The 13,094-nt window shown below is 47.2% G+C and overlaps 7 protein-coding genes across 7 annotated transcripts; 5 read left to right on the top strand and 2 right to left on the bottom strand.

Annotated features, from left to right (window-relative positions):
- Positions 1 to 1,361: 1,361 nt before the first annotated feature.
- On the top strand, positions 1,362 to 2,501 carry F9C07_9398 (putative short-chain dehydrogenase; the record flags this gene model as incomplete). Its single annotated transcript, XM_041284514.2, has 5 exons — positions 1,362 to 1,427; positions 1,482 to 2,075; positions 2,129 to 2,197; positions 2,246 to 2,339; positions 2,395 to 2,501. The coding sequence occupies 5 exons, from the start codon at positions 1,362 to 1,364 to the stop codon at positions 2,499 to 2,501; spliced, it is 930 nt and encodes a 309-aa protein (XP_041141869.2).
- A 229-nt stretch (positions 2,502 to 2,730) lies between these two features.
- Positions 2,731 to 3,935, top strand: F9C07_2055904 (uncharacterized protein; the record flags this gene model as incomplete). The annotated part of the gene is made up of 3 exons (XM_071508585.1): positions 2,731 to 2,812; positions 2,863 to 2,986; positions 3,119 to 3,935. The coding sequence occupies 3 exons, from the start codon at positions 2,731 to 2,733 to the stop codon at positions 3,933 to 3,935; spliced, it is 1,023 nt and encodes a 340-aa protein (XP_071363430.1).
- Positions 3,936 to 4,115: 180 nt separating this feature from the next.
- F9C07_1175468 (uncharacterized protein) lies at positions 4,116 to 5,261 on the bottom strand. Its single transcript, XM_041289209.2, has 2 exons — positions 4,741 to 5,261; positions 4,116 to 4,664 (listed from the first exon to the last, which is right to left on the bottom strand). Exons 1-2 carry the CDS (start codon positions 4,976 to 4,978, stop codon positions 4,297 to 4,299), a joined length of 606 nt encoding a protein of 201 aa, XP_041141868.2. The 5' UTR covers positions 4,979 to 5,261; the 3' UTR covers positions 4,116 to 4,296.
- A 206-nt stretch (positions 5,262 to 5,467) lies between these two features.
- F9C07_2224800 (uncharacterized protein) lies at positions 5,468 to 5,932 on the bottom strand (the record flags this gene model as incomplete). Its single annotated transcript, XM_041284501.1, has 2 exons — positions 5,468 to 5,513; positions 5,604 to 5,932. 2 exons carry the CDS (start codon positions 5,930 to 5,932, stop codon positions 5,468 to 5,470), a joined length of 375 nt encoding a protein of 124 aa, XP_041141867.1.
- A 2,136-nt stretch (positions 5,933 to 8,068) lies between these two features.
- On the top strand, positions 8,069 to 9,103 carry F9C07_9394 (putative UDP-N-acetylenolpyruvoylglucosamine reductase; the record flags this gene model as incomplete). Its single annotated transcript, XM_041284513.1, has 1 exon — positions 8,069 to 9,103. One exon carries the CDS (start codon positions 8,069 to 8,071, stop codon positions 9,101 to 9,103), a length of 1,035 nt encoding a protein of 344 aa, XP_041141866.1.
- A 215-nt stretch (positions 9,104 to 9,318) lies between these two features.
- On the top strand, positions 9,319 to 10,574 carry F9C07_2206469 (uncharacterized protein; the record flags this gene model as incomplete). Its single annotated transcript, XM_071509638.1, has 4 exons — positions 9,319 to 9,827; positions 9,927 to 10,144; positions 10,275 to 10,305; positions 10,456 to 10,574. Exons 1-4 carry the CDS (start codon positions 9,767 to 9,769, stop codon positions 10,572 to 10,574), a joined length of 429 nt encoding a protein of 142 aa, XP_071363429.1. The 5' UTR covers positions 9,319 to 9,766.
- Positions 10,575 to 11,885: 1,311 nt separating this feature from the next.
- On the top strand, positions 11,886 to 12,711 carry F9C07_2276643 (uncharacterized protein). Its single transcript, XM_041289219.2, has 3 exons — positions 11,886 to 12,113; positions 12,165 to 12,369; positions 12,431 to 12,711. The coding sequence occupies exons 1-3, from the start codon at positions 12,051 to 12,053 to the stop codon at positions 12,502 to 12,504; spliced, it is 342 nt and encodes a 113-aa protein (XP_041141865.1). The 5' UTR covers positions 11,886 to 12,050; the 3' UTR covers positions 12,505 to 12,711.
- The last annotated feature ends 383 nt before the right edge of the window (positions 12,712 to 13,094 follow it).

The raw sequence follows: 13,094 nt of genomic DNA, 5'->3' as shown, positions 1-13,094 counted from the left end.
CCGGGATTTCTGGTATGGGGACATCAACATACGTCGACATCTGCGCTCTCCGATATTGAGTGGAGATTCCGATCTGCCAGGCTTCCTTTACCCGCTGACGTCATTCTCCCGGCGCGCCCGTGAGACTCACCGCCTTCTGTTCTGGACGCATGGATTGCCTCTTCTATTGGAAGGACTGAAAGACTAGAAGCTTCATCGGGTGTGCAAGTGGAGGGCACGGCATCATCAGCTGACAATCGACACCCGCTTTCCATCTCCTGACGCTTGCATGTCTCACATCCAATTTCTTCGCGGACCACAGTCGGACCATACCTTCAATGGTAGCCTGTTGCCCACTGTGTCCATTCGTTAACAATACCGATAGCGAACTATATATTTTAAACAGACGGAAGCAGATTCACAAGACATTTCTGGCCAGTCCATGTCACACAACATCTCTGCTATGAGGCCATGAGTCGGGGAGTCAGCTACAGATACATGAGTCAATTGATTGTAGTACAGCATTCCTCAAATCCAATAACATGATCGTGGTGTTGTATGGTGTCGTGTCTTAAGGTCGAAAGAGCTAATCTACCAGAGACGAGCCAAGTTACGGTTTCTCAGGCTCGGCGGGACTGTCTGGTATCTTGCTGATATCTGTTGCTAATAATGCCCAGTCTCTCTGAATTCGACTCTTTTTTATATCTATTTATATCTTCTCTCTTATCTTGGACAGGAATAGAGTCCGTCGAGTTTGCCAATAAACCACTAGCGTACATACAGTCGCTAGCTGCATGGCAATGCATAACAACAGTAGTCGGTAGCACTACTTACACGAGCTTTTGGCAAAAGCCTCGATGCAATTTCCGATGCGGGAGAAAACCCTAGTCTTTCAGTCGTATTGCTGCGCTAGATACATTCTTCCCCAAAGTTAAACTAAGCATTATTTGAACACAACTCGCTCGCGGGTAGTAAGGCTTCTTCGGAGTCGTCCTCGTATCTCCTCTAACTGCAGACGGAAACTAAGTTTAGGCTGCTATAGTACTTACTGGTTGCAAAGAGCGTGTCTACATAAATCGAAGGCTAATTTTGCATCGGATGCACTGGGGGTGAACTAAAGCCAATGATCTTCAGTGAAATTTCCGGAATAAGATGTTTAAACTTAAATGCTGACCATGGCCCCACCAAGTTCGTCCAATCGAAGAGCCTGAACTTTTATGCTGACATCCGTACCCTACTTGGCATTGACGAGAATGTGTGGGATGGACGTCAATGAATTGCAGTCTTGAGGTATATTAAGGTCCCCATCTCCCGGTCTTGCTCGGTGGGGGAGCTCAGTAGACCCAAGATTTACTGATTCTTCATCTTTCTCTAAAGCAATAATGGGCTTGTTTTCATCGGCAGAGCCTCCCTTGACTGAGGCCAATCTCAGTAACCAAAGTGGAAAGGTATGCTAAGGACGGTTTGGATTTACGTCTTATACTGACATGACTCTAAATTAGACCTTCGTTGTGACCGGTGCGACATCCGGATATGGCCTGCACCTAGCAACCATCCTCTATCAACATGGTGGTAAAGTATATCTTGCGGCCCGCAATGCATCCAGAGCGCAAAGTGTAATCGACGACATCACAAGACGCCACCCCGAATCTAAAGGACAACTGGTCTATTTACATCTCGATCTCGGTGACTTATCGACAATCAAAAAGTCAGCCGAGGAATTCCTGACAAAGGAATCCAAGCTCCACGTGCTCTGGAATAATGCCGGCGTGATGATTCCTCCCCAGGGATCCACAACCGCTCAGGGCTATGAGCTTCAGCTCGGCACGAATGTCATCGGGCCATTTCTCTTTACCAAGCTGCTCTATCCAGCTCTGGCCAAAGCTGCAGCAGACTCTCCCCCGAACTCAGTCCGCGTAGTATGGTTATCCTCTTCGGCGGTCAGGATGGCCCCCACCCCGGCGATTGATTTTTCGAATATGGACTACCACAAGGACGAGGGAGCTTGGACAAAATATGGGAGAAGCAAAGCTGCCAATGTTCTACTCGCCGTGGAGTTTGCGCGGCGCTCCAAGAAGGACGGTGTCGCAAGCATCGTGGGTCCTCTGAAAAGAATATCGTTCTATGAAGCCTTGCTGATTCAGAATAGACGCTTGATCCGGGTACCTCAATGACAGACCTGCAGAGAACAATGCCTTGTTGGCAAGTCGCTGCCGTGGTAAGTTTTGCCCACTCGCCAGCGATAGCACTGCTAATGCTCCTATAGAAACTAGTCGGACAGCGACCGGAGGTGGGTGCGTATACCGAGCTGTTTGCTGGTCTCCAGCCTGATATCGATCCTGTTAATTCGGGAAATTGGAGTAAGTCCCAAGCCCCAACATGATTTCCATATGATAGGTTTAACGTGTCGTGTAGTTGTCCCTCCGGGAAGGGTGGTGGCAGGTCGCAAAGACCTCTATGATCCGGAGTTGTCTGAGAAATTCTGGCAATGGAATGAGGAACAGGTCCGGTCTTACTTGTGACGGGTTGTCGTTTAAGCAGTATTTAATTAGTTGACCTTATTATTCGGTTTTAATGAACACTTTGGTAGATAGTAGATAAACTGCGCAAGGAGAGAGATGGCAAACCTTGTTAGTAAGGCATCCATGCTTAGCGCCGATTATCTCCGGCTTATTCCCGGGAGACGCGTGACCTCGTCTCTCGTCTTTCGACCTCATTGTAAGATCTCGACACTGTTAGACCAACGCTATAATGTCGGATGATGCAAAGTATCCATATCCATGGATGCGGGAGCGCAGAAGAGAGCAAAATGCACGGGCTAAGCGGCGCAGTCGTAAGTATCCGTTACATGCGGCTACTAGACAACTAACAGACGACATCAAGGTCAGCGGCAGAAGGCGCAACAAGCAGCAGCCCTCGAAGTCGTAAAACAAAACGAGACTCAGCTCAGGCTACTGCCGTCAGCACTTCCTGATCCTCTCGGTTGCGTTAGCAACCATCCTGCAATGTGAGAATATAGAATCAGATCGCCTGATGCACACCCGAAGCTCACATTATCCAGCTCGCCGTGTTGTATACATGATCATCGGAGAGTTAAGCCACATCTTGTGTATTGCGAGCTTCTAAGGTATTTTGCCAGCGTTTCTGATCTAGAGAATGTTGCGAAAATTCTCGATGCAGAACAACTCGGGATTGCTGCCATCCTGAAATATGGCATTATTTCGATGGGCGGGGCCCTTGACGACCGTTTGCTTGACATAGCAAATCAAACTTGTTTCTGCTGCTGGCTCGAGGTGGTTATACCCAACATTAAAATGCCTTTTAACATCGGGTTGGCTTTGTACTCCGGGGTTCGTCGTCTATCGCAAATGAAAGGACCTCCTCGGTGGAGCATCGAAGCCGTAGGCATTGATACGGCAGGAAGGCTGTTGCAGATCGAACCCGAATGCCGCGATCTAAGGAGCATCAGACTAACTTGCTTCTTAAGTACTTCTGCCTTTCTCGAAAATGCCAAGCAGCTAGGGTTATCTCTCGGCGATTTCATTGATGATAATTCCGAATCGCCCTTTTGTTCAAGAGATGTTCGCCGGTACCAACCTATTTCTTACCAAACATTGGCTGCAGATCTCCAGCCCACCCCAGAGCAACTGATGATCCCCCACCATCCCTATCTTGACATTGTACCATTTCCCTCTTTTCGTGCCAAAGCATTGGCAGCGATTTCATCCGGGACCCCAGAGTTCAGCGAGGATGAGCTGTGTTTTGATCTGGCGCACGATAGCATGCGCTGTTGGGGCTCGACGGCGACTTCTCTACATGGCCGTGGAAATGGGGCCCCTTGGGATGCGCGCAGCTGGGAGGTCTCTCCCTGGTTCTTGAGAAAGTGGGGTTTCCTTGTTGGAAACGAGGATGACACTATCTATCAAAATAGTCTCTGGTGGTGGTCCCAGAGGTAGAATCAATGTTGAGCAACGTTGCAAGGATCGCTTCTCGAGATTTATTAATAGCGACATCGATACAAAATAATCTACTTGAGACAAGGTAGAAATGGTCTCGCATCTTTCTACGGAATTATTTGAGTTTTGGGTTTCTGCAGGGTTCGGTTATCTTTTATATACCATCGGTCTCGATTTCTTATCCAGATTTCTGACAACTTCCGTTTGTATTTCCACTTCCAGACATACGTCGTAATCTCGTTAATTGATGAAGAAATTTGCTTCCGGACTTGGGCCTCCATCCATCCATCGCCGTTGAGCCGTCATGTTTAGCTGTAACGCAAGCTCTAGAGCGTAACGGAAGCAACCAGTATAGCTACCTCTATGGTAGTAGATACAGCGGGAGTAGAATGGCACAAATAATGCCCAGAGAGCCGCCTTGCCACGATGGCCGTCCCCGGACACTGCCCCCAAGGATCTTATCCTCGAGATTCTTCGTAATATTCCTCGCTTCTTCTATGGTGAGATCCCGGTAGCATTGGGTTACCTGCCACCAGTTCTTTCCACAGTGGCTTCCAGGACCACAGTAGCTACTGTTGTCACAGCAATCGCCGCCTTGAGGATAGCACCCTCCACCACAGCATACCGAGCCCGGTGCGCAAGGCTGGTTGGGGCAACATGTGTAACCTGGTCGCAGGCAGAAACCATATTGACAACAGAGAGTGCCGGTCGGACAGCAGCCTCCGAGATCTATACACAGTAGTAAGCATGAAGAAACAAATGTCGAGTTTTGGCACGTAACATGAGCAGATGCACTTTCACATACTTGCACAATAACCGAAGCCAGTGCCGCACTGGATGCTGTCGCCTTGAGGTGATCTCCGAACCAAAGGCGCCACAGCCGGCAGAGTCCCAGCCTCATGTGATTCTGCGGTTACATTGCTCAGAAGGTCATATGTGGCGGTAGTCAACAGACTATCCTCTCGTACGCCCAAAACATGGGCGGGTGAAATGAGAAAAGTGATTAGGAAGAGTGTGAGGTGCCGGTCTGTCATAGCCACCATGTCAAACGTCAGCGATTACTATGGAGTCTTTGTCACTTCGGACGAGAACCGCGGTAAGAATCGAATAAAGAACAGGTTGCCCGTGGTGGGCACTGGGACTAATAAGGCAACAGTCCCTGCGCCACGCAAAGCCAAGACTATGACTACAAAGAAACGACAAGAGTAGGCTGATTAAGATCAAAGAAACCTCTCCTACTGGACACGGGGCAACGGCCAATTACTGTTGTGTGTAACCTACCGTAGTATTCTCACTGGTGGTCAGGACAACACCTATAGGTCGGAGTTATGGGGTATATAACATCAGCCAAACCTTGGCGTTCGCCTTACTTATACAACTTAAGTCATACGGTTGCAAAAAGTAGGACTACTGAACATGAGGATAAATGTAGCATATCCATGGTAGATATTCAGTATCTCAACACAGCTCAATCATGAACATATATCCTATAGCATTGACCCCGTAACACAAGCTAACCTCTCCAGAATAACTTAACAGACATCATCACCCTGTCCAGACCAATAGGCCGTAGTGGCTCTAAGTATAATATCAGTATCATGTACGAGTAACAATCAATATAGGCTTTCACACCTCTGTTTTCTGGTTGGATAGTCTGGCTCCTCTCACTGGCAAAGCGCCTCAAAATCTCGGTATTCCGTGTTGGTCTGAGCCGCTGACTGGCAGCAAGTCTTAAAATCACCCAAAGCCTTCTTGTCCTTGAAATGTTGACACACTTGAACCCCCGATTTTGTCATTAGGGACCCATGCTGCTGCATACAACACATTTGAGTCCACTCCCCGGCAACTTGGTCGTATCGGTTGGATCCGTCGTCGCAGCGACAAATGTCTCTGGGAGGGGAAGGCGGTCTCGCATTAACGAAGGGAGGAGGAGGAGTACCAGCTGCGTAAGCAGAAATCACGAAGGTTGAGATCAACAGGGTAATGGAAACACGCATATTGACTAGGAATAGTAGGCGTCAGGAGCGCTAAGAAAGGCCTTTTGATGTAGATACTATCGTTAGATAGGAATGGGTTGAGGAATGATTCCCAGGGGTGACAAGAGAACTTCCTGGCCTTTTATATTCAGTTTGGCGGGCTACCTTTCAAGCCCACTGAGCCTGGAACATTGCTTTTGGTTCTGCAGGCAAGCAAAAGTTGTGATCCCAGCCGTTCAGTGCAAGGTTTGGAAGTGCTAGAGATCTAAACTTGCGACAAAGCCAGTGTGGGCCCAGATGCAACTCGTAATCTCCACCAAAAGCAAGTCAGGAAGACTCACTGGCCTTCGTCAATGCATAGTAACCTTTCTTTAATGTCTCCCAAAGATAGACTGGAAGGGCTTGAACCCTTCAAGCATCTATGCTTGTATGTCCCGCATCCACTGTTAGAGCCGAGAAGACTTTAATCCATTGTCACAGCTATGCTTGCCTCCCTAACTGGCTATGTGGTATGGGTATTTAAGCTTTGGGAGGGAGAGTTGGAGATGTAATAGATAGCTTCTGCTGCTGCTGTAGCTTCTTGGCGGTGGCAAGCTTACTGAATAGTGAGACTGTATCGCTCGCGCTACAATCCCGGCCGAGTTCCTTGCACTGAACCCGGGCGTTCGGGCGTCGGGTATAATAGAGACACGGGCGCGTTCAGGACACCGGGCGCATTCGGTTGAGATAAAATACACGAAACAACTATTCAATTGACTTTCGGAAGAGGTTTATCTGCTCGCTGTAGCAACGCTTCTTGGCAAAGGCAGTGCGGATTCAAGCGATGATCATACGAAGAATGAGAGTCCTTCATGCTGGTCTACCTGGTCTACTCGCACTTTGATAGCCGGGGAAGTGCTGTCTCTAATTATTAATAGAATCAAAGGTGCCCGTTGCCCACCTCATGTAGGTTTGGACAAAGATAAATCTACGCGGCTGTTTGAAATGCGCTGTTGAACTAGATCCCTCGAAGGTATCTGTCTAGACAATTAGGTATACCGTGAGAGCATGTCCGGACAAGCGTGTTCCCAACCAGGCCAAAAGGTTATGATAATGAGGCCCTAGGTCTGATCTTGCCCAAACCGCACCTTTTATAGCTACAGTGCGACAACGATCCTGGGGGTAAATTCTAGATTCGGAACCCGAATGTGACCTTTACTGATACCATATCTAAACGTGTCAAAATTACAGAACGTTAACTCACATTTAAACACAAAGAAAGAAATCATGTTACAATTTGCCCATGAAGTAGGACCTCGCTTGTTTTCAGTTTTTCGCCATTTGACTTAACAGCGGGCATTGACAGCGGACATTGTGATGCGTCCGAGGTTATTCGGATATGATAAGATGTTGAAGACTGTGAATATGTGTGAAACCTCAGATTCTAGACTTGTAGATTATGCATTAAACTGCTTCTTATAGGAAGTGGTGAAAGAAGAGTATTATGTACTTCGGGATTCCTCTCCTAGGGTTAGGTGTCCTGGCACACTGCGCATGCGAGAATGCAATTTGAATAGTCGCTTCTTCGTGTCATGAAAATGGGATTGAACTCACTATAGCTATTAATGTCGACCAGGTTGGCTTTATGTAGCTCCATCTATGAGAAATAGTAGCGGTGTGTGGGGGTGTTCCTTGCGTTCAGTACGAGCGCTTTGAGGGTAAGCTGGAAAGACTTGTACGGTAGCCAGCCCTACAAGCGATTGGCCTTAGATACTTCAAATTTAGTCAGCTTGCGCGTCTTCCATTGACCCCACTTGAGGCTGTTTGATGATTGGTTTCTAGTAGGCCCAATTAGGGTTTTGCGAATCCTGTACCCTACATGGGAATCCACACGTTCTTTGAATCTAAGTGGATATACAGACGACGGGGATCTTCAATCAGGTCCGATGTTTATTTACTGCCTTCTTGGATATTTTGGGCTATTTCGAACTATCCCAATCAAAATTGTATGTCTCGTTTGGCCAAATTCAATGCTATATCCGTAAACAACAATATCTTGGAGTGCAAATGCTACCTAGGTCCTGAGTTGGTCGGTTCTCCCTAGCCTATTGCAAAAGCTGGGTAAAACACATAGTGTTTCGAACACCATTGTACCCGCACCTAAGCAACAGCGGCATAATGCCCGGCCTGCTCTGGGAAGAAAATGTTGATCTCCAGGCGTATAACACCTTCAACATCAAATCAACTGCCCGGTATCTGGTACGGATCAGAAGCCCTAGCGAGCTGGCTGAGCTGGTGGCTTTGCCACAATTTCAAAGCAATCGCCAATTGATACTTGGCGGTGGAAGTAACATCCTATTCGGGACTGACCGATTCAATGGAGTAATTGTCAAGAACGAAATCCAGGGTATTGAGGTAGTGTCTGAAGATCACAGACACACATGCCTACGTGTTGGTGGAGGAGTGGGATGGACATCGCTGGTCAACTATTGCATCGATCAGGATCTTGGTGGTCTGGAGAACCTTTCTATGATACCAGGTACAGTTGGAGCAGCTCCAATACAGAATATCGGTGCATACGGGGTGGAGCTAGGCGACGTGCTGTTAAGTGTGGAGGTATGTGACCTTGGCACCGGCGACATGAGGACAATGACAAAAGAAGATTGCGCCCTGGGATACCGAGATAGCATCTTCAAGCATACTTCAATGGTGCTCATGGTCTGTTTTGTCACGATCAAGGTAACCAAGGCCCAGTTTCACCGTGTCACGATCAATTATGCTTCAATGCAGCATGCTTTACAAGAGAAAGGCATCACAGCACCCACGATACGATCAGTCAGTGAAATAGTCTGTTTGATGCGTAGAAGGAAGCTACCTGATCCCACAGTCCTAGGAAATGCTGGGAGCTTTTTCAAAAATGTCATTTGCGACCAATCCATCCGAAATACCCTGCAGCAGATGCATGCGGACATTCCATGGATCTCAAAGCTAGATGGACGATGTATCATACCAGCAGCATGGTTGATTGAGAAATATGGTTGGAAAGGAAGACAAATCGGACGGGCTGGGGTTTACTTCGGCCATGCTCTTGTGCTTGTGAATCTCGGCGGCGCACAAGGAAGCGAAATCCTGTCTCTTTCAGAGGCAATATCACAAGATATACGGATTAACATGGGGCTGCTATTGAAACCAGAAGTAAATATTGTCAAATAATAACCATTCAATGTCTTGTTGATCTTCGTAGCATAGAATCCGTTGGACCGACTTGACACCTCTTCAAATGCAGATAGCTGGATAAGACTGAATGATAACTACACGATGAATGATTTTTATTATACTATCATTCTAAGTGTTGAACAAGCTTGCCTACCCGATGGCCAGCTGATCTACACTCAGGATTTAGGTAAAGAGAGAGAATTAGACCTAATAAGTTTACTAACGTTACCCCTTTACGTTTAAGTTTACATATCCTTTCCTTCTACCAATTTCGCCAGCTGCGTACAAAATATGATAGGACGGCACTTGTAAAGTGGTCTCAATAGTTCAACTCCCGATCTTTAAGCGAATTGCTCCACAGTGATCAATACGAGCTTTTCCCACCCTATCACAGCATTAGCGCGCCTAAAGATCGATGGATCTACAGGACCTTGCCTTGAATAGGTTTAATGGCGGTGTAAATCACTTCTAAGCCTGACTAGTTAGATTCTCGTGGAGGTTGATTTGATTCTTCACCTGCAAGGAACTGGATGACTAGGAATGTCGCCTCCGTATATAATTAGTTCACTCGCCCCTTGGCAAGGTACTTTATTTTCTACTGCCATACACAGAAATCGTTCTTTCTAGCACTTCATACCTTTGGAGCAAATAGTCGGCAACATGGTAAAACTCATTATCACCTCACTTATGAGTGGTCTGACCCTTGCCCTTGCGGCCAGTAGTGCGTTCCCCACGTCTGGTCCCTATCCTAGTTAAACTATCATACATAAATCCTCTGGCAACTTGTCAACGCTATCGACCGGTTGGTCACGTTTTCTAGGTATTGCCGGCGCTGAAAATACCTTGCTACAACGAGACATCGGATGTGACTACTGCATACCGGTCACTCAAGCAATCTTGGATTTGGAAGAAGGATTTGACGTGGCTCTCACCGGGGCTATGGAGAATGCCTGCTCCTTGCTCCCGGTGGATGTCGCGGGATGCAAAAACTACATTGATGTATACGGCAATATGATAGGTAAATATCTGGGGCAAGATGTAAGCGCCGCTGACGCATGTTCCGCGATGGCATTGTGTTAGAACGTTGGGGTGTAATAGGGTGATTAGAATTTTGAAATTTTCTCTTGCACTGTACTCCATGTCCTGCCTATCACTTGCTAGCCTTCAGCGTTTCGAAACTGTACCGCGGATAGATTCCTGTACGTCGTAAGAGACACTTACAGGGGATCCTCAACCAACATGTTGGTCGCCATCCATGACTGCCTCCTTTCTGTTCCAACGAAGACTCCAGCATAGAGCAAGCATGTCATTCAGCTTGTAGGCGGATTGTGTCGACGAACTGATCCCAGACCAAATAAGACACATCTTCTACACGTCTACAACCCTGATTTATGTCTTCACTCTAGATCGCATCGGGTCGTCGCTGGACCCATTGGTAGGGAACATTCTAGGTACTCCAGAGGCATAGAACACAAACAGCACCCTTCCTTGTATATCTCACTGTCGGTTCGCTCCCGATATGCTTGGCGGGCCGCGCTCGGCAGCCTCCCGATCATTAGCATCGGCAGTGCCGATGGAATTTATGCACGGTTGTGGAGCGCAAGTGGAGTTCTCCAACGAGACAGGTAGTTTTTTCGAGCAGTTGAATCTGAAAAAAATTTGGATTAGGAGTAAACTGCTCTCCTGCGCTAATGTGACAGAACCTATTACTTGTACATCATCCGAACATAAGCACACACTGTCAAGGTAGTAGTGGGTTCCGGATCTCCATCGGGCTGCCAAAAGAAGTAATCGGTATCCAAGATACTGCCCTCCAGTCCCTGAAGGGCTTATGCTTTAAGATATTGAAGGATACGTGGTCTAATTGTTTCTTTATGCTAACGACACTAGCCCTCTATTGGGTCCAGAATGTCATACTAGTCGTCACAGAGCCTGGAGGTTGTAACACCTGTAACTTTGGAAGCTCGGTTGAATCAAGGCTCACATGCGACGGAGAGACATACTCGTTCCTTTGTAAATTATGGTCAATGGATGTTACTTGCAGCGTGTCTACAATTTATGCGTCACCGCCAGATGTACTGCATCAAGAATGACCGCTGGCAGGCCTTATCCGTATCCTTCCACCATAATTGAATGGATTGATATCTACTCCCACTCGCTTTTTCCATACATTACATACGGTTCTCAGATATCCGATATAGCAGAGTAATATTCGTTAAATACTAGAACAAGAGCAAAGAGAGAATGAGGTAAAGGTAATTGCGAAGCACATATTATGAGGAGATGGACATCAATCGAAAGCTTCCCTATTCAACTGGCCCTATGCTATTGCACTACTCCTGAATTTCACTGGACAATAGTGTGCGTCCGAATTGTTCACATTGTAGCCTGACGGTCCCACTTAGATGTGGGGACGTTTGCAATCGACCGGAGGTCTGTATAAATCCACCGCGTAACGGCGCTCACAAGCCACCAAGTATGCGTTGCCAGAAGGGGTCTCAACACCGGGGGTATACACCGGGGGTACCTACTGTGGGACTGTGATTGCAACGAGTGGAGTCTAGTGCTATGCAGCTAGGGATAATTCCGATTGTATGAACCTGGGTAATTTGATACAAAGGAAGGGCAAAAGGGAGTACGCTTGCTCTCACGAGACTCTTAGAAAAGACCTACTCCACAGCCAAGACTAACATTCGAGACATCATGCAACGTGTCGAGTCTCAAACCAACGCCTTGGGGGCCAAATCCAGCCACGGTGATCTAGACTGAGATTGAGCGCAAGATATCTAACCACGTGAATAAGGAGACCTCTGAAAGTCGCTCGGAGAAAGCTATATAAGCGACCATCTTCCCAAGAATAACGATGAAATTATCAAGCAATCATTCCTCACCTACGCCAATCACCTCATATCCTTTCACAGGTATCTCTTATTAATCAGTCAAAATGGTCAAGATTCTCTGCCTCGCTGCCTTGGGCCTTGCTGCCCTCTCTCAGGCCACCAAGCTGGTATATCCTCTTCCCATTACCTGTTCCTAATGGCTGTCTAACTTGCAATAGCATGTTAACAAGGGCTATATTACCGTCGACGACGCCGCTGTTCGCAGCTCCATCGACGTCAGCCCCCCTGTGACTATCTACGCCCGGTTCGACGGCAGTTCCAACAAGAAACGGGTCAAGCCTGGCTGCAAGTTGGAGGCGAAATGGCCCAGCAACTACGGGGATATCTACTTTGGAGAGGACAACTGTCTCTATGACTCTAAGGGTATGTTCGTTTAATAATTCTGTCCTAATCGATGTAAATAACTGACAACTTCATCCGATAGGCCAGAACATCAACGGCCAGTGCTGTAAGCCATCTGGCAATCTGCCCGAGGTTCGGAACCCCTACTACGGCTAAAAGAGACTTTTTATTTGATGAAGCAGCAAGGGAAGTGGCGGAGGATGCAGAATGATAGGACCACTCATATACTGTCCTGCTGAAGTTCCTGTTGTGTCTATGGTAGATGGAATATACTTCACCCATTCTTACAAAATCGTGTGATGGTTCTTCTGTATTTTCTGATTCCCACTATGGAGGCTCGGCTGGATAGAATACGTACCGCGGTCACCAATGAAGTACCGTTCATTTAAGTCGAAAGAAGAACAATATCATAGATCTCAATATGATTCTAAGGTAGGTCGGTGATGCAGCGCATGAGAATGAGGCCGTTGGAAGATTGGCCATGGGTAACCCCAGATTGTTGACTTCTCGGCAGAATCAACGGGTTACATGTTGTGAGAGTAACAGAGAGCCCATAGGTTCGAGTGACAGGTTGTGGCTCGTGGAAAGAGGCATACTGTAGAAGAGACGTTGATCTAGACCCATTCTATACGCAGGTTACATGGTTTTTGACTACCCCTACACAGCTGTCCCGGTCAAGTACATGCCCTATGGAAGAACAACCAATCTGCTATTGGATATAGATAGACCACTCCTTTTTTAAGTTA

The sequence above is a fragment of the Aspergillus flavus genome, chromosome 2 (assembly GCF_009017415.1).
Source record: "Aspergillus flavus chromosome 2, complete sequence".
NCBI classification, from domain to species: Eukaryota; Fungi; Ascomycota; class Eurotiomycetes; order Eurotiales; family Aspergillaceae; genus Aspergillus; species Aspergillus flavus.
This window is presented reverse-complemented; position numbering and strand designations above follow the sequence as displayed.